We start from the raw sequence: 21,104 nt of genomic DNA, 5'->3' as shown, positions 1-21,104 counted from the left end.
CTAAAGACTTTCTATGACTCTGTGGTGGCATCAGCCATCCACTATGGCATTGTCTGCTGGTCAGGCAGCATCACCACCCGGGACAGAAAAAGACTGGAGCGCTTTGTCAAGCGGGCCAGTTCTGTCGTGGGCTGCTCGCTGGACTCTCTTGAGGAGGTGGGCAACAGACGGACGCTAGCTAAACTAAAAGCTATGACGGACAGCCCCTCCCACCCCCTCCTGCCCATCCTGACAGCTCTGGGTAGCTCCTTTAGCCAGAGACTATTACACCCGCGCTGCAAGAAGGAGAGGTACCGCCGCTCGTTCCTACCGACTGCTGTCAGGCTTCACAATTCCCAATGATCACATGTGAAAAAAAAAAAAAAAAAAAAAAAACTGGACACTTGTAAATATGGGTTGTTGCAATATATCTAAATGCATCTCTTGATTCTGCACTATGTACAGTCTTGTTTATAGAACGGTTTTTGCACATCTACATTTGCACAGTATACAGTTGACATTTTTATTTTGTTATGCTTAGAATATCTTGTTTTCTATCCTTTCACTCCCACCCCAACCCCATCCCTCTTCAATTGCTGCTGTGGACTGCAAATTTCCCCATTGCGGGACGAATAAAGGTATTCTGATTCTGATTCTGATTCTGATATAAGTAGCGTGGGACAGAGAGATCGGGGGAATCACGAGGCAGAACCACTCGGACTCGTTAAAGTCGTGCAGAAAAAAGGAAAAATAGAGTTCAGGATGATAGTACAGCGTGTACTCAGAATTCGGTGAGTGTAGCAGTAGGAAAGGGAAGGGCTGGGAGGGAGTTGAGTCTTCTGACGGCCTGGTGGCAGAAACTGTCCTTGAGCTTGCTGGTCTTGGCTCGGAGACTCGACAGTCTCCTGCCCGATGGCAGCAGGCTCAAAAGACTGTGGGAGTGGTGGGTGGGATCGCCAGCGATCTTGATGACTCTGCGGGTGTTGTAAATGTCCTGGAAGGGGGGGGGAGACACCGATGATCTTCTCAGCTCTTCTCACGATGCGCTGCAGAGTCAAATATTGGAATACTTTGAGGGCTGCCAGTCCTTTGGATACATTCCTGCTATCCATCGCCACCTTTCATCTCCATCACCAAGTACGTGATGAAAAGCCAAGTTTCATTCACACGCTTGTCTTGTACTACGTCCAACGGCACAGAAAGTTATGACCATTTCTGAAGATAATTGTTTATAAAGATACATAAATACACGTTTTATGGCAGTTTAAATGGGTTCAAGAAACGCAAATAGCTATTTTGCGGTCTGTCGTGGCAGAAGTGACATTCCTGCAAAGGCTGAAATGTAAAAACATATCTATGTCAACTCACTGTGCCAAAGGTATTTTCAGGACTTCTGATGAGTTCTCATCTGCTATACTGCCTTTTCTGTATTTTACGTTGAATTGGGCCAGAAAATATCGGAGTGCCCCAACCAACTTCTGGGCTTTGGGGTCCAAACTTACCCTAAAAGGAAGAGAAAGGGATTAGCAATTTGTGATATATATCTGGGTTTAAAAAAAAAAACCATGGATACAAGGTAAAAATTAAGCTAATGTACAGTACATTTTGCATTGCCAACATTGCATATTACAATATTTACAAATATTGTACAAATGTCTTTTCAAATGAAATCTTCAAATTATGAAATGCCTCAAGAGGAAAATATTGCCTCTTGTTACAAATGAGATTTCAAAATACGAAAGGTATACAGTATGGGCTTCAACTCGCAGCCCAAACTCTGAGTTTCCTGAATTAGGCAAGGGAGCATTTGGGATAGGCAAAATGGGGCAGGCAACTTTATGGCCGGGCCGGCAACTTTTCAGAGTTGTCTGCCCGGGTGTCCACTAACTTTTTGTCATGAGTTTCAGACACTGTTATTACCTAGGTGTTGGTTGTCCTTCAAATGCTTTAGTATATCTGTCCCAAACACTCCCTCCACATGCACCTCTGTCAAATTTAGAACCCATTGTGGCCCGCGAGTTAAAAAATTTGCCCACCCCTGCTATAGATTATTCCATCGACTTCTCTCAGAAACCAATCCGCCCCACCATTTTTTGGGGAAACTGTTTGAAAGTGATAAGTATGCATCTCAAAATAACGAGATTTACTGAGATGATAAACACTATTCTCTGTCAAAAATACATATTTTAAAATTCCACCTGGCAACAGTGTAGCGTTCTCTCTTTCTCACTGGGCCAGGTGCCTTTCATGGGTTTTTAGGCTGCTCTCATAGCTCGCAGTGGATGTGAGGAAAATACAAAAATACAATTCAACAAATGATCCAAAATAAAATTAATGAAAATAAAAGATCCTGTTACTACTGTCACACTTGCCTGATGCCCTGGTTCTCTGTGCCAAGAATGCCACGAGAGCAAAAGATTCCGGCAGTCGAGGGCAGTCGCCTGTATTTTTTTTTGCTAATTTCTGATTCCACAATAATTCACCTCACAGCACACATGGATCTCTACTCGTGATGTAGCATATGTCTCAAGCTGTGCTAATTTGATGTAGCTCAACACAAATAATTTTCATTCCATTAATGAGTCCGTATTGGTTATGATAGCTTATGATACAATGAATGGACTTAAAGGACAACCAACGTCACTTTTTTTGTTTCCTAACTGACACCAGAAAAATGTTTTATAGCATCTAAAATACCCAAGACGCATGATATTTTTATTGAAATGCAAAACACCAATAAAAATGACTTAAATTGTCCAAAATCTGCAAAAAATTGAGCTGCGAATTGGGCATTTTCAGAAAATCCCGCCCCCAGTAAGTGACGTCACACCAAGACGTCTTGCATTGCTGGAGAATCAAAACAATGGCTTCAGATTCGGAGAATATGCTTTCTTGTTCCACGTCCAGTTATGAATATGATTCAAATAGTTCTGAAGAGGAAAGCATACATGTTTGCAATCGATTAAAGAATTTATTCCGTGCCATTTTGAGGCAACATTGGGGGGAAATGTATCACCGAAAAAGAGGCAGACAATGGCGACCAAGCTCCTGTGAGGAATTAATCAGCCCGTTTCCACAGGCTGATAAATTCCTTATATGGAGCTTGGTCGCCCTCTTCTGGCTCTTTTTGGTGCAACATGACGTTTTCAGACCAAACAAGCACAGCAAAATGCATTGACGTGATGGAAGTACTGCTACAATAAGTCCTTTTTTTTCGGTCAGGGGCGTTCCTTCGGTGACGTAACGTAGGGACTCGTCACCAACTCAAAAACAAGACTTCCGGAATATTCAGCGCGAGTCTTAAAAGGTAACATATATCTATATGCGGTGGAATCTTTGTAAAATACGCTCAGTAGAAGTCATTTGAAGCCATTTTAAAAATTATGGACACAACTCGTCTGGAGATGTCGGTTGTCCTTTAATGTGGTCTATAAATGTCTGTGTGAGTGGCATACAAAGAAGGGCTGTTGGACATGATTATCTACCGACCGTAATAAAATTATTTGCAATGCATTAATATACTGTAATTTCTCCCAAAACAGTGATTGATCTGGGATGTCATGTTGGATTACATTATTTAAAAAAAAACATGAGTCTTCTTCTTCTTTTCCTTTCGGCTTTTCACTTCAGGGGTCGCCACAGCGAATAAATGTCCTCCATCTATCCCGGTTTTGTGCATCCTCTTCTCTCACACCAGCTACCTTCATGTCCTCTTTGACCGCATCCATAAACCTCCTCTTCGGTCTTCCTCTTGGTCTCCTGCCTGGCAGTTCAAGGCTCAGCATGCATCTCCCGATATAGTCTCTCTCTCTCCTCTGGACATGTCCAAACCATCTCAGTCTGGTCTCTGACTTTCTCTCCAAAGCCTCTAATATGAGTTGTCCCTCTGATGTACTCATTCCTTATCCTATCCAACCTGGTCACTCCCAAAGAAAATCTCAACATCTTCAGCTCTGCTACCTCCAGCTCTGATTCCTGTCTTTTCTTCAGTGGCACTGTCTCCAGTACAAACATCATGGCTGGTCTCAGCACCGTTTTATACACCTTTCCTTTAATCCTAGCTGAAACCCTTCTATCACACATCACACCTGACATTTTTCTTCAGCCGCTCCAGCCTGCCTGGACACGCTTCTTCACCTCTTTTCCACACTCTCCATTGCTCTGGACAGTTGACCCCAAATACTTAAAATCTTCCACTTTCTTTATTTCTTCTCCCTGTAGCAACACTCTTGCACTTGGATCCCTCTCATTCACACGCATGTATGCCGTCTTGCTGCGACTGATCTTCATTCCTCTGCTTTTCAGGGCATATCTCCACATCTCTAGTTTCTCCGCCACCTGTTCCCCATTCTCGCAACAGATCACAATGTCATCTGCAAACACCATGGTCCAAGGAGATTCTTGTCTAACATCGTCTGTCAGCCTGTCCATCACCATAGCAAATAAGAAGGGGCTTAGAGCTGACCCCTGGTGGAGTCCCACCTCCACCTTGAATTCCTCAGTCACACTGACAGCACACCTCACAACTGTCTTACAGTCATGATACATGTCTTGCACCGCTCTGACATACTTTTCTGTCACTCCAGACTTCCTCATGCAATACCACAGCTCTTCTCTGAGCCTGACCCTTTACATTTGGAAGGCATGTCGTACGCTTTCTCCAGATTTACAAAGACACAATGCAATTCTTTCTGTACTTCTCTATCAGCATTCTTAAAGCAAACACTGCATCCGTCGTGCTCTTTTTTGGCATGAAGCTATACTGCTGCTCACAAATGTTCACTTCTGCTCTTAGTCGAGTATGCCTTCCAAATGTAAAGGGTTTGGAATCTGAAACAATAAAAATCTGCATTTTGTGTACGTTATGATTACTAAAGTACCTGAAGGCAATGACACTTCCCGGTGTTAGATTGCAAAAGCTGATTTGCTGTACAAACTCTGATCGACCTTTAGATGTCACATGAGCTTGGGTCACCACTGAGCTCTCCTGTAACTGTAAATGTATACAAATATTTGTGAACATATAAACCTTGGCATGCACATAATCATGTATTATGCATATATATATATATATATATATATATATATATATATATATTTTTTACTGGAATATGCTCTTTAATCTCGACTGTGTATTCAGGCATCCCGTTGATGTATTTGTCATCCTTTTTGAAACTCTCAGTGTGTCTTTCCACTGTCCTTGCTTCCAATGCGACCTCTTCAATTTTCCCTGGAGAAATGTTGAGGAACAAGAATAGTGCGTGAGATTAAATAAATGTAAAAAAAAAACATAATTTATGTCTGTATAAGATCTCAGATGTACAGGAGCTGTTCATCAATGAAAAGGTTTCTTTAGCTGTCATCTGTACTTCTTTGAAGTGTCTGCGTAACCTCTCAGTCATACAGGAGTGGTCCATCGATGAAAAGGTTTCTTCAGCTGTCATCTGTACTTCTTTGAAGGTGTCGGACGTTTCACTTCTTATCCAAGATGCTTCTTCAGCGAACTAAAGTCTTACTGGTAGTATCGGCCCTATATATATATATATATATATATATATATATATATATATATATATATATATATATATATATATATATATATATATATATATATATATATATATATATATATATATATTCCTACTGTCCAGACATGGCGGTGCCGGACCCTGCTATGACAGGTCCCTGCTCTCAGGTTGGGGGGAGCAGAGGACTACTCCCTGCGGCTCCACTGATTGTTCCTATTGTCCTGACTAACGACAGGCCTGATCGCTCCACTTTCTCCGGTATCACCTCATCAGCATTACTAATCCTATGTTGCCTAAGCAGGCTATTGTACGAACGATCCAAATTGAATCTCACACTACCATATCGGTTTAGTGAAGGATTTAGAGAAGCGATTTTCATAAAATATACTTATTTGAAGGTGTCGGACGTTTCGCTTCTCATCAAAGAGGCCTCGTCAGCTCACCAATTTTTAATTCCCGAATAAATTTGTGAATTGCATCGAATGAGTCAATAAAAAAAATGACAGACAGGTACTGTATATCTATCATTACAAGGAAACAAACCACGTGTAATTTCCATACCTGGTATGAACATTGGTGGTATATCAGTGCTATAATGATGTGTTTTCGGGTTCTTGAAAGCTGTCCTACACACTGCCACCACTGACTGATGTGTACTGGGACAGTGTCGAGTAATGGCAACAATGTCTTCATCAACTTGATCCACATACACCTGGCGAGGAGACAGATTGAAATAGGCTAATACATTGAGGACAACAAAGCAAAACAACAAAAGAGTTGGCCTGCCACACCTTGTCTTTAAACAGGCAAAGGTGTCAAACAGATATTTGTAACTATTTAAAATCTGATATATATTTCAAGAAAAAAATTATGATGAAATGATACCTGTATGAAGCCCTGAGCAGACAGTTCTTGATGCAACGTGTTAAGTGCCAGTTTCCCAGCAACGATGCCCGTCTGTGGTCCAATCTCGCTGGCGGACACCAGGGAGGCAGAAGGGTCCCACTTGGGGTAGAAACGCTCCTCTTTCACAACAGAAATCTTGTGCACACACACACGCACGCACACACACACACACACACACACGCACACACGCGTGATTGATCGCGAAATTAGAAGGAAAACTACATAAAAAACTACATAAATAACGCAATGGTGAATCGTTGTGTCGCAGCCAACACACGCATAAAGAAGGTGTACGTTTACACAAATTCAGCCGGAAAAATCAGCCCATTTCCAACGGAGCAGAGCAGTCGAGAACGAGCGTAGGCGAACGAGGAAGCTAACCAGAGTTAGCGATTTGGCGCTTGGATAGCTGAAGTCATTTACTCATTTAGCCTGAAAAGGTTTCTTTAGCTGTCATCTGTACTTCTTTGAAGTGTCTGCGTAACCTCTCAGTCATACAGGAGTGGTCCATCGATGAAAAGGTTTCTTCAGCTGTCATCTGTACTTCTTTGAAGGTGTCGGACGTTTCACTTCTTATCCAAGATGCTTCTTCAGCGAACTAAAGTCTTACTGGTAGTATCGGCCCTATATATATATATATATATATATATATATATATATATATATATATATATATATATATATATATATATATATATATATATATATATATATATATATATATATATATTCCTACTGTCCAGACATGGCGGTGCCGGACCCTGCTATGACAGGTCCCTGCTCTCAGGTTGGGGGGAGCAGAGGACTACTCCCTGCGGCTCCACTGATTGTTCCTATTGTCCTGACTAACGACAGGCCTGATCGCTCCACTTTCTCCGGTATCACCTCATCAGCATTACTAATCCTATGTTGCCTAAGCAGGCTATTGTACGAACGATCCAAATTGAATCTCACACTACCATATCGGTTTAGTGAAGGATTTAGAGAAGCGATTTTCATAAAATATACTTATTTGAAGGTGTCGGACGTTTCGCTTCTCATCAAAGAGGCCTCGTCAGCTCACCAATTTTTAATTCCCGAATAAATTTGTGAATTGCATCGAATGAGTATGAACATTGGTGGTATATCAGTGCTATAATGATGTGTTTTCGGGTTCTTGAAAGCTGTCCTACACACTGCCACCACTGACTGATGTGTACTGGGACAGTGTCGAGTAATGGCAACAATGTCTTCATCAACTTGATCCACATACACCTGGCGAGGAGACAGATTGAAATAGGCTAATACATTGAGGACAACAAAGCAAAACAACAAAAGAGTTGGCCTGCCACACCTTGTCTTTAAACAGGCAAAGGTGTCAAACAGATATTTGTAACTATTTAAAATCTGATATATATTTCAAGAAAAAAATTATGATGAAATGATACCTGTATGAAGCCCTGAGCAGACAGTTCTTGATGCAACGTGTTAAGTGCCAGTTTCCCAGCAACGATGCCCGTCTGTGGTCCAATCTCGCTGGCGGACACCAGGGAGGCAGAAGGGTCCCACTTGGGGTAGAAACGCTCCTCTTTCACAACAGAAATCTTGTGCACACACACACGCACGCACACACACACACACACACACACGCACACACGCGTGATTGATCGCGAAATTAGAAGGAAAACTACATAAAAAACTACATAAATAACGCAATGGTGAATCGTTGTGTCGCAGCCAACACACGCATAAAGAAGGTGTACGTTTACACAAATTCAGCCGGAAAAATCAGCCCATTTCCAACGGAGCAAAGCAGTCGAGAACGAGCGTAGGCGAACGAGGAAGCTAACCAGAGTTAGCGATTTGGCGCTTGGATAGCTGAAGTCATTTACTCATTTAGCCACACTGCATACTAACTGTGAGCTCACCTGGTGAAAGGGAGCAATCGCCATATTAGTGGAGCAAACCGATCGGACAAACATCCACTTTCCACCGTGTCATTTGTTATTCTGTAGCGCTGTCGCAGCTTTATCTCTCGTCTCAACATCTCTGAAGTCGTGTGCCTGTTCGAATTGTGGCGGTCTCCTTTGTGTGTGTGCGTAAAACCCACCCCTCTGTCTTCTACTATGGAATTTAACCAATCACAGGCGGCTTTACGGCTCTTATAAGTGGCTCCATATACTGGACGAAACATAGCTTGTGCGCCATCTTGTGCATTTTCTGGACATCGCTTGCAGACGGCTCGAATTGATACGGAAGGACTTCTTTAATCGATTGCAAACATTTATGCTTTCCTCTTAAGAACTATTTGAATGTGGGGCTGTCCTGGCTGACACGCCTCTGCAACATTGCGTGGTCATCGGGGAGAGTGCCTCTGGATTGGCAGACCGGGGTGGTGGTCCCCCTTTTTAAAAAGGGGGACCGGAGGGTGTGTTCCAACTATAGAGGGATCACACTCCTCAGCCTCCCTGGAAAGGTCTATTCAGGCGCCCTAGAGGGGCGGGTCCGTCGGAAAGTCGCGCCTCAGATTGAGGAGGAACAGTGTGGTTTTCGTCTCGGCTGCGGAACAGTGGACCAGCTCTACACCCTTAGCAGGGTCCTCGAGGGTGCATGGGAATTCGCCCAACCAGTCTACATGTGCTTTGTGGATTTGGAGAAAGCGTTTGACCGTGTCCCTCGTGGAGTTCTGTGGGGGTTGCTTCAGGAATATGGGGTACAGGAGCGCCTGATACAGGCCGTTCGGTCCCTATACGACCGATGTCAGAGTCTGGTTCGCATTGCTGGCAATAAGTCGGAATCGTTTCCAGTGATGGTTGGGCTCCATCAAGGCTGCCCTTTGTCACCGATTCTGTTCATAACCTTTATGGACAGGATTTCTAGGCGCAGCCGAAGCGTGGCCTCAGTATAGCATCTCTGCTTTTTGCAGATGATGTGGTACTGTTGGGGCCTTCAAGTGGAGCTCTCCAACTCTCGCTTGAGCGTTTCGCAGCCGAATGTGAAGCGGTTGGGATGAGAATCAGCACCTCCAAATCTGAGACAATGGTTCTCAGTCGGAAAAGGGTGGAGTGCCCTCTCCGGGTCGGGGAGGAGATTTTGCCTCAAGTGGAGGAGTTTAAGTATCTGGGTGTCTTGTTCACGAATGAGGGTGTAAGGGAGCGAGAGGTCGACAGGCGGATCGGTGCGGCGTCTGCTGTGATGCGGACTTTGTACCGATCTGTCGTGGTGAAGAAGGAGCTGAGCCACAAAGCAAAGCTCTCAATCTACCGGTCGATCTACGTCCCAACCCTCATCTATGGTCATGAGCTATGGGTCGTGTCCGAAAGAACGAGATCCCGAATGCAAGCGGCTGAAATGAGCTTTCTGCTTCGGGTGTCCGGGCTCTCCCTTAGAGATAAGGTGAGAAGCTCGGTCATCCGGGAGGGGCTCAAAGTCGAGCTAGATGAGGTGGCTCGGGCATCTGATTAGGATGCCCCCGGGACGCCTCCCTCGTGAGGTGTTCCGAGCATGCCCCACTGGCAGGAGACCCCGGGGACGACCCAGAACACGCTGGAGAGACTATGTCTCCCAGCTGGCATGGGAACGCCTCGGGATCCGCCAGGACAAGCTAGAAGAAGTGGCTGGGGAGAGGGAAGTCTGGGCTTCCCGACTGAAGCTGCTGCCCCCGCGACCCAACCCCAGATAAGCGGCAGAAGATGGATGGATGGAACTATTTGAATGATATTCATAACTGGATGACTAACAAGAAAGCATCTTCTCCGAACCTGAACTCTCTGAAGCCATTGTTTTGATTCTGAAGAAAGGCAGTTTGTGACCTAAAGTGACGTCATGAACAAGGGGGCAGGACGTTCTGAATCTCCCCAGTTTCGAGCTCATTTGTGGCAGTTTTGGGACACTTTCAGTCATTTTTATTGGTGTTTTGCATTTGACTAAAAATATCAGCCTGCGTGTTTTGGGTATTTTAGATGCTATAAAACGTTTTTCTGATGTCCGTTGGGGAACAAAAAAAATATGTCGTTGTCCTAAATTTGCATATACTCTCAATAAATAGCTTGGCTGCTCAATAAATCTGCAGAGGGCTGCAGAATTTGGGCGTCTGTCACGAATGACTGTGTCCCCTGCCGTAAAAGACAATCTCCCTGTGTTCGAGCCTTTGTCCACAGTGTCCGACCGAATATCTCTGACAAGTGCATATAAAGAGTTTGATGTTTCTCTTTATTTTGTAAATTGGTAGTTGTCGAAACTCCCAGGGAAGTGACACGCAGATGTATCCCACAGCTTGATCATGGCGTGGAGTCGAGCAAGTCGTGCTGTGAAACTCCGTCCGATACTGTGCGGTCTCTGCGAGTTGTATGCGTGTCTGAGTCCGAATGAATCTTCTCTGTCCCGCGACAGCTACTTTTATACCAATATTCATGCGTGGGAAAATGCACATTTCAAAGACATCAAAGCTGCAGTGGGCACATGTGATGCCACACATATAGTGAAAAATTGCAGAGCGCTGGAGAAGAGATCCATTATTGCATTGTGTCATTGTTATTTGTGAAGAAAAGCAGCCGATATTATCATCGCTCATATTTATTGCATGTTTTTATTGCTAATTCTGCTTTTGCACTCTGATTTTGTTTTTATTGAGACATCCTACAACATTGAATGATACCTCACAGGAGTTATCAAAAGATGTTTTAAGTTGCCACCATTCCTCTAAATCAGGGGTCGGGAACCTATGGCTCGCGAGCCATATATGGCTCTTTTGATGATTGCATATGGCTCGCCGATAAAACTAAATACATATTCTCATTTTCTCGCCGTTCATTTCCTGTTGGGGCTGCAGTTGGCGGAAAGCGCTATATTGATTGGATGATACTGACCTAGGTTGGCGGAGAGCGCAATTTTGATTGGATGATACTGGCTGTCATGTTGAAACAGCCCTGTGAAACAATTCCATCGATGAAACAGTCGAATGTCAGTGACATTTTAACAAGCCCCATGTTAACGTTAGCATCAATATATTCTGCAAGAAGTATATTGCAGATAGAAAGTGTGGAAGCTTATGAGCCGTGTGCAGGCTAGCTTCGCCTATAGACCCGATTGTTCGTTGGATATTTACCAATCACGAGAAGCGGAATACCATTCATTTTAACGGTGAGTACTATCACAAAGTTATTTTAGATAATACATTCTGACATTTTGTTGAAAAGTGGCCGCGCGTGCGTGCTTGCATGTGTGTGTGTGTGTGTGTGTGCGCGCGCGTGCGTGCGTGCGCGTGCGTATGCGTGCGCCCGTGTGTGGCTCTCACTGAAAAACATTTCTAAATATTTTACTTTTATGGCTCTCTTAGTCAAAAAGGTTCCCGACCCCTGCTCTAAATCCTAATCAATCAACCAGAGCGCTATTTCTACCCAGGTTGATATCATGCATAATAGATTTCTGCTATTTCTTTCTATACCTGACATGAATATTAACGCTTTTTCCATCTGCATGTGTTGTTGTTGTTTTTGTTTTTTTCAGTTTCACGGTGGCTTACAAGAAGTTTGACAATGATATTTTCAGCAGCAATGTTGGTGCTATTCCAGTATCCGTTGGTGCGGATGGAAAGATATAAAATAGGAGTGTCAGTGCTGAGCGCAGAAGTGTATTTGGAACTTCAAGTCACCACTTGGATTTTAAATGGGACATGAGAAGTGAACCGATCTTTTGTTCTTCCAGTTTTTCTTTCTATTGCTTCTTGTTGACTTTCAAACTTTGCTAGGTTCAAACGTTTACACAGGTTGAGCATGACATCTATGATCCCTTTGGGGGAGTACACTTTGATCTTCTCTTTATCTGTAACTGCTTCATCAAACAAAGAGGGTGCAGAAAACTGCTTCAGATTGAATCAGTGTATTTTCAGAATCTGAATCAGAAAGCCTTTCATATCGACGAGTTGGTTTCTTCAGCCGTCATCTGTACTTCTTTGAAATAAAGTACTGATGACTGATATACACTTGAACAATAAGTGACAAATTAAATTTAGGTCCTGATCCTATCCTACCTGGTCACTCCCAAAGAAAACATCAACATCTTCATCTGCTTCCTGTCTTTTCTTGAGTGGCACTGTCCCCAGTCCAAACATTTATAAATTGCATCACTTATATAGTCATGCCCAAACTGATTAATGAGTAATAATTTTGGGCTCGACTGTACTTTTGATCACTGAATGGCGTGAATGCATCTGAACACTTGTCTCATGCTGGGAAATTGCAATGTTTTGTGTGAGATACACACCAAAAGTCATCAGCTACCCGGCTGATCATTATTCGTAGAGGCAGTGTTTGATTACATACAAACCGTGGAACCTCGCCATGGGGGAATTATTTTCTACTTTGAATTTGCCATTACGTCTCAGCCAACAAAGGTGTAATATAATGCAATCAGGTTGGTTCCAGCCAGGCTGGATGGGACAACAGACACTAGTTGGCTGAATGAAGCTTTTGGAGGTAATTTCCATTTGCTGGGATTGAGCGTGCATTTTAAATTTGCAGATTCATCATGATAGGAAAAAAAGTGGATAGTGTCAATCATCGTCAACTTTCAAACAAGTACTGGTAAGCCCATTTTGACTGCAAAATGTACTTGCACATGCGTTTGTGTGTATGTGTGTGCGCGCGCGGGTGCAAGCGTGCGCGAGTGTGTGTTTGTGTGTCTCTATTCATGTGTGTCCATTACTTGATGTGGTACAAGTTCATCATATCCTCGGGTGGAGCCAGTAGCACAGCAGGCCATCGAGACCATAGCAGAACTTGGAAGAGAGTCTAGTGCTGAACGCAGCTGCAAAAACAAACAAAGAATGCTTTAAGATTTGACATGCGAGCCGTAAGAATCTCTGAAGGCACTTTATGGGGAAAACAACAATACATGATTCATTCAATCATTTTATGAACCACTTTAGGGTGGTTCATAAATTTTCCCTCCGAGACCCATTAGGGTATAAGGTATGTATAAAATTTATAAATGAACTGTACAGTAAACCGTTTTGTCTACATTACAGGTACAGTAATAAAAATCGATAGAATGAAATAAAATGATAAAAACGACACTAAAAGGTAAGTATAACATTTATAAATGAACTGTACAGTAAACAGTTTTGTATACATTACAGGTACAGTTATACAGTAATAAAAATCTATACGTATATGAAATATAAAATGATAAAAATGACACTAAAAGTTATAAAATGTATAAATGAGCAGTAAACAGTTTGGTATATAATAGTATTCAATAGAAAATGTTGCTTAAAAACAACTGATTGACATCGTATACTATCCTGTCGTGTAAATGTCACGTCGGCCATTTTGAATGGATTTTGACTTACTGTTTGACTTACGAACGTTTTGTCGGAACAGAGCCCGGTCGTAACTCGGATGTTACCTGTACATTTAAATAACTGTATTAACTCACACAGGCCCGGAGACAACATTCAAACTACACACATGGTGGCCGGAGCACCAATCAAACCCTGTAATTGTAAAGTTTACGTGCTAACTCCACAACGAGTCCCACAACAAATCATATCCTGGTAAGTATTATTTGTTTGTTATTTTGTCAACGACAAGTTACGTAATTATATTTCCTGAATAAAATTGATTGATGAAAAAGACAGAGTTAAAAAAATTGCTGGGCTTTAATTTCAATGTAATTCATTGCGAAAACGCATTGATTTTCTCCCTTTGTTATTGCCGAATATTATCCTTGCTGTCATTGCCGTTTTATTGAGCATTTTCATCTTTATTAAGTTCATCGAATTGCTTGTTCTGTAGCCGGTCCTAAGCCCGGATAAATACAGAGGGTTGTGTCAGGAAGGGCATCCGACGTAAAAGCTTGGCTAAAACAAACATGCAAATCAAACCTCTGAAGATAGAGGACTCTAATTCACTGTTGCGACCCCTGAAGGGAAAAGCCGAAAGGAAAAGAAGATTTCCTAAATAAAACACCTGGATAGGACATTCGTTGTCATGGGTTACATCAAGGAACATGGCATGTGCAATGCAGGGCATCAGTGGGCGGAGACTCGGCTGAACAAACGCTCCAACTGGTTCCCCGCCATAACGATAGACCAATCTGCCCTCTTCATGGCTATCACCAGCTGACATGGCCTCTAAAAAAAAATTAAGGGTTAAAAAAAGCACAGGACAGAGAGGGAAAACCTTGTAACTTTACTGACATCATAAAAAGCCGTGTGTAAATCCACTGCAAACTGAGCAACGCGACAGCGTGGGCAAAGGTGTCCCAGAGTGCATGCGATGGTGACTAGTTCATGTTTGACAAATAATTTGCCTATGCCAATACAACGATGGCCAATTAAAAATGAGTTATCATGTGATCATGAATAAAACATGTTTTGCAAACAATATTTACATATACATACACATTGTACATTGTTTTATCGTACTTAGTGACATTGATAGTTTCATATTTACCTGTAGCTAAAAAGGGACATGCTGTCCTTCATTCTCACACATTTACAGTGTTATGAAAATGTAGCTACCAATCCACTTCCTCCTTAACCATCACAGCATGTGTCATGATACCAAAGGAAATGTTAAATAATTTCATGTTTTCTGGATTTTGGATGGGAGAAAGGTGCACATTTCTCCCCATCCAAAACAGTAGAGTCGGGCGACCACTAATTGTCTCTGAGAAGGTGATTGCAACCACCTGGGAATGGCCAATTGCCGCTGGGACCTGATTGGCCAGAATCTCAGGTGAAGCACCTTTAAAACAAGACTGAGGAAGTCACTTGGAGAAATAAGAGGGAGAAAGGACAGCCTGGAGAGCAGTGTTACCTGTGGTCTGCCGAAAACCGACATCCACCTCGACTTCAAATAAAGAAAACTCAAAATATCCTTCCTGGATCTGGCTGAGTGAACTTTTATCATCTTTCCAACTGCTTGCTGTCTCGCCGCATAACAGCATGTTTGATAGTTTGTGGTTCAATTAAATGATAATATGTAACGCCTCTGAGAAAAACAGGATGCACAGTTTTTGTTTCGTGATGAATTAGTGGTCAGTATCGCCAGGTCGTACCAAATTTCTTTAAAATTGTCTATTTCAGTCATGCTCAGTCACATCAATAACAGTGCTCAAGTTTTAGGGATATTTTACAGATTTTGCCATTTTTTTAGTCAAAGGTTAACATTTTGTCATACTGGATTTGAAAATGTCGACCTTTTTTTAAGGACAACCGACACAATTTTTTTGTTTCCTAACTGACATCAGAAAAACGTTTTATATCATCTAAAATATAAAAACACGCAGGCAATATAAAATGACTTAAAATGTGGTAAAACGGCAAAAATTGAGCTGCGAATTGGGCATTTTCAGAAACTCCCGCCCCCAGTTTGTGACGTCACGCCAAGACGTCTTGCCTTGCTCGAGAATCAAAACAATGGCTTCAGATTCAGAGAAGATGCTTTCTTGTTACTGATCCAGTTATTAATATGATTCAAATAGTTCTGAAGAGGAAATCATAAATGTTTGCAATCGATTAAAGAAGTTCTTCCAAGTCATTTTGAGGCGTCAGGAATGATGTGTAGTGTCCTAGAAAATGCAGAAGATGGCGCCAAAGCTTCGTTGGAAATGGGCGGATTTGTCTGCTGGGAATTTGTGTCAGCGAATATCAAATAGTTGTGTTGGTGCAACACACAAGGATCCACCATCGCGTTATCTATGTGTTTTCCTTCTAATTTTGCCATCAACACGAAGTTTTCAGACCAAACAAAGTACCGCAAAATGCATTGTGTGTGGCTTTCTCGGTCAGGGGCGTTCCCTCCGTGACGTTACGTCAGGACTCGTCACCAACTCAAAAACAAGACTTCCTGAATATTCAGCGCGAGTCTTAAAACGTAAAACAGAGCTATATGCGGTGGAATCTTTGTAAAATAAGCTCAGTAGAAGTCATTTGAAGTGATTTTACAAATTATGGACACAACTTGTCCGGGCGTCGGTTGTCCTTTAACCGTTGCAAACAGCAATAAAAAAATCTCTGGTAATTAGATTGTCGTTGCTTGATAGTGACAAAATAATTTAAAAACTAACAGTTATGTTTCCCGAATTTCATCACAGCCAGTTCAAGGATGTTGCAAAGGTTCGTGTAACTTATAAATAAGTACATCTATGTAATTAGCCATTTGGCAGTGTATCAGGATATTCAAGAGTGGATAAATGGTTCGTACAGATATACTTCTTTTCCCATTTGTCTTAGGGTTAGAAGGTTTACTGTCTGGAGTTTTCATGTTCCTTGGACTGCCTCCCATATTTCAAAAATATGCATGTTGGTTGACTGTACACTAAATAATCCCTAGCTCAGGGTAAATGATTTTCCATCCAAATGTGCCCTGCAATTAGCACTCTGATGAGTTCCCATTCTATTTGAATGCTTAAAATAGCATTGTTAAACATGTTGTAGCCAAATACTAAATAGTAATTTATCCATAAATACAATACTGTACCTCGTATGAGTGATGTAATCCCTAGATCTGTAACGAAGATGTTATCCAGTTCCTCACTGCCAGTGAAGAGTTCAGCGACCACATACAGGTTCGGGCGCACTGCTCTAGCCACATCGAGCATGAACTGGTCAACCACCACCACAAAGCAACACATCAATGCCCAAGAAGTCATTAAGGTGTGCAAAAAAGGTAGGCAAAAAGGAAATGTAGAAAGGAATTCATAAAGCAATTGTTATAAAAGATGAAGTCGGTTAGTGACAGCAAACAGATCGGGAAAAGTCACACAGCATTAATTAATGCAGTCGAAGAAATCACAATGGAAGCAAATTGAAAGCATAAAGAAACACAAGAAAAGGGGAAGAGAAACATCCCATTATTAGTTTGTTTGAACTAGTACCTCTTACAAGGCTGCTAATTCCTAGCCGATTCACAAATACATTGTCAATGGTTTCGCAGCCTGTAAACAATTCAGCTACCAAATACAAATTGGGCCTGACCACCCTTGCTGCATCAAGCATGGCCTGGACAAAACATTACATTACAGACAGAGAGAAAAGAAGAGACTTGTAATGAGAAAATGAGACTTGTAAACAGTATACAGCAGTTTTGGAGAGCTTTTCATTTGATACATTTTGTATCAATTTTTGTTTTTGGATCAAACATCAGAGGCGCATCTCACTAACTGGAACAATGGGTTTTCTATATTTTCAGATCTAAATGTCTCTGGTCACTTTGACAATTAAAAAAAAGGCTTACCTCTGCAACATGTAGTGGTGTAGAGTGGCAGTTATCCAGTCGGACCCCATGAAAATATTTGGCCGTTATTTCAGTGTATTTCTTCATGTGAGCCCACAGAAAAGGGCAGTCTTCCGGTCCCTTGCCATAGCGAAGTTTTACACTGTCGCCCCAGCATATCAACTCCCGCCGAATGTAGACATTGGATCCTAAAGTAAGCAGACATGAAGACAACACACAAAGAATTACAGTCAGCCTACACCCAATTCAACTACATTTGTAGAGAACTGTAAAACTGTCACGTTCCGAGCGAGACCGAACGCAGCTGACTGGTCAGAACGTAGGGGAGTGTTTGGATCCCAAAGCAGGCGACAGAGACGGACGATCCTTGCGAGATGTTTATTAACAAACAAAAGGCGCTGGTCCAAAAAACAAAGTGCACCAGGGAAGTAACAAATAAAGAAGACTAAAACACGATGCGTAGGCAGGCAAGGGGAAGACCGAACCGCCTACTACGTCTGAAAGCAAAACGCACACGGTGGTGCATAAATACGCACAATCCCGGAAGGCGAATAAAATTTACGGGACGCGGCGGAAAACACCTCGGACCGGAATAGACACACGTACTGACGAGAGAGTCCAGGGTACAGCTGAGATGCGAGGTAACGTCAATCATCCGGCACTAGCGAGGTGACCGCGACCCGCCTAAATACACTGTGTCCGTGATTAGAAAATTAACAGCAGGTGGTAGAGGTAGGGAGAGGCGGCCCCCAGCTGTCAATTCGCACGTGACAAAAACAACCACCGCTGTATACAAAGTGATGTACATAGAGCAACTGTCACATAAACAACAATATACAATACAAATCCGTCATGCTTTTCAAAATTCTTCCCTTGACAGGTAGTTTGGGCCATCCATTTTGGCATAGTCTGCTGGTCAGGCAGCACCTCCGCTCAGTTTCTACTTTGTAGATTGGGAATTTCTCCAATGTGAGACAAATAAAGGTTTTCTTTCATGTATTATCTTATCAGAAAACAAATTCATAACAAGAACGGTCCAACACACAAAACAAGTAAAACAAAGGTCAGGTCGGAGTAATGCTGAGTCAAAAGCCAAAGAATACAAAGGAATTCTGAAACAGGTTTTAGAGATGGAAAGTGAGGGGGGTTGCCGAATGTTCAGTAGGAAGTCATTCCAAAGAGAGGGACAAACAACGGAATAGGCTTTGAGCTTCTGCTTACTTCTTGGTACCTCTGATGTCTAGTCCGCAGACCTGAGGCAACGGAGAGGTGTGTGGTTGCAGTGGAGCTCAGAGAGGTAGGTGGAGCAAGGCCAAGAAAGACTTGAAAACAAATATGAGGATCTTACAGCTGACAGCTGAGAAGATCATCGGTGCCCCCCCCCCTTCAGGACATCTACAACACCCGCCTCACCCGCAGAGCCAGCAGGATCGCTGGCGATCCCACACACTCCTTCCACAGCCTCTTCAGCCTGCTGCCATCGGATAGGAGAGTGCAGAGTCTCCGAGCCAAGACCAGTTTCTGCCACCAGGCAGTCCGGAGACTCAACTCCTTCCCAGCCCTGCCCAGCCTGCCCCTTCCCACTGCCACACTCACCGAACTCTGAGTACACGCTACATGCTGTACGATCATCCTGAACTCTATTTTTTTTAATTCTTTCTCATTTTTTTCTGCAAGACCTCACTTCAACCCTTTCTTGTTGTTTGTTTTTGCAATACTACATTACGTCACTTTATATACGTCACTTCCTCACTTTACATATGTCACTACCTCACTTTAAATACGTCACTGCCTCACTTTATTTTATTTTGTTATGCTTAGAATATCTTGTTTTCTATCCTTTCACTCCCACCCCTCTTCAATTGCTGCTGTGGACTGCAAATTTCCCCATTGCGGGACGAATAAAGGTATTCTGATTCTGATTCTGATTCTTTCCAGACGACACTACCTCACTTTACATACAGAAATTACAAGTATTGTCTGTTGTCAATTGTATGTCTTTTAGCCACGTTATAAGTGCCTTGCACGTCTTGCACGCTGGGTCCGAGAGGACATTAATTTCATCTATGCTGTATGTCATGCATATTAGCATGTTTGACAATAAAGCTGACTTTGATTCGTTGATTCTTAAAAAGAGCTGTATGATAGCCAGGTAAAGGTCAACTTTATTGTCAAATATGCTCAATGTACAACTGTGTATTAAAATACCCACAGCTCAAGGCAGTGAATCTAGAGTACACTGTATAAAAAGACAAACATATAAACAATGGAAACAACAGCAGTTGTGACTATTACAGGTTAAATTGAAGTAATTCATTGTGCAAGAAGCAGATGTCAGATGCTGAGTGTAAGAGTGCAGAAGGCAGGGGAAGGGCACAGGCAAATGTGGGAGGGTCAAGGAGAAGGAGTTGAGACTCCTGACCACCTGGTGGAAGAAACTATTCGTGAGCCTTCCGATTGCAGCATGGAGAATCTGCAATCTCCTCCCCGACGGCAACAGGCCGAAGAGATTGTGAGCTGGATGGGTGGGGTTACCTGCAATCCAGATGGCTAGGTGCATCAGACGAGAGTTGTTGATGTCCACAAGTGGGTAGAGTGAGACACAGATGATCTTCTCAGCTTATTTTACGATGCACTGGAGAGTCTTTCGGCAAGACATAATGCAAGTGCTATATCACAGGGTGATGCAGCTGATCAAGATGCTTTCAATGGTGCCTGCACAATTGAATGGCATAGCCCTTGCTCTCCTCAGTTTACAGAGGAAGTACAGGTGCTGGTGATTTTTTTTGGCCAGTGATGAGGTATTGTGACTCCAGAACAGATCTCCAAAGATGTGCACTACCAAGAACTTGGTCCACCGTTGTGTGGGCACTCAGCATGGTCAATGGAGCATGCTAGTTGTACGTTCTTCTTAAGTCCACAACATTCTCCTTTGTCCTCTCCAAATTTAGGCGGAGATTGTCTTTGTACCACAAGGCCAGTCTTCTCACCTGACTCCTGTCGATTTTCTCATTGTTGTTGAGACCCGCCATAGTTGTGACGTCCACAAACCTACTGTAGAGATTTGAGCTGGTTGATGGAGAGCAGTCATGGGTCAGCAGAGTGAAGATGGGGGAGAGCTTTCAGCCGCTTTGCCCCCAAACTCTGGAACTCACTTCCTCCCAACATTCGTAACATTGATTCTCTTCCCACTTTAAAATCCCATCTCAAAACCCACATATTTAAAATTGCTTTTTTCTGTGTAGCTTTATCTCTTGTTTCTATTTCTAATTGTATTTTATTTATAATTGTATCTGTTTTTTCCCTATGCTTATATGTGACTAAGTTAAGAGATAGTGATAAAGTTAAGTTAAGTGTAGTGAAAGTTAAGATAAGTGTCCTTGAGAGTTTTGAAAGGTGCTTTAAAATAAAATGTATTATTATTATTATTATTATTAGTAGTAGTAGTAGTAGTAGTAGTAGTAGTAGT

At 42.6% G+C, this 21,104-nt stretch overlaps 1 protein-coding gene across 1 annotated transcript in view; it reads right to left on the bottom strand.

Annotated features, from left to right (window-relative positions):
- Positions 1-21,104, bottom strand: part of agla (amylo-alpha-1,6-glucosidase and 4-alpha-glucanotransferase a) — a 108,335-nt gene that overhangs the window by 41,237 nt on the left and 45,994 nt on the right. Inside the window, exons 11-19 of the mRNA XM_089007483.1 lie at positions 17,636-17,823; positions 16,880-17,003; positions 14,363-14,526; positions 13,098-13,199; positions 7,841-7,996; positions 6,069-6,219; positions 5,085-5,209; positions 4,860-4,972; positions 1,348-1,482 (exon numbers count right to left, since the gene is read on the bottom strand). Of these exons, the coding sequence (XP_088863609.1) occupies positions 1,348-1,482; positions 4,860-4,972; positions 5,085-5,209; positions 6,069-6,219; positions 7,841-7,996; positions 13,098-13,199; positions 14,363-14,526; positions 16,880-17,003; positions 17,636-17,823 (1,258 nt within the window). The remainder of the gene's footprint in view (positions 1-1,347; positions 1,483-4,859; positions 4,973-5,084; positions 5,210-6,068; positions 6,220-7,840; positions 7,997-13,097; positions 13,200-14,362; positions 14,527-16,879; positions 17,004-17,635; positions 17,824-21,104) is intronic.

The sequence above is a fragment of the Hippocampus bargibanti genome, linkage group LG11, assembly GCF_051943395.1.
Source record: "Hippocampus bargibanti isolate YZ-2025 linkage group LG11, ASM5194339v1, whole genome shotgun sequence".
NCBI classification, from domain to species: domain Eukaryota; kingdom Metazoa; phylum Chordata; class Actinopteri; order Syngnathiformes; family Syngnathidae; genus Hippocampus; species Hippocampus bargibanti.
This window is presented reverse-complemented; position numbering and strand designations above follow the sequence as displayed.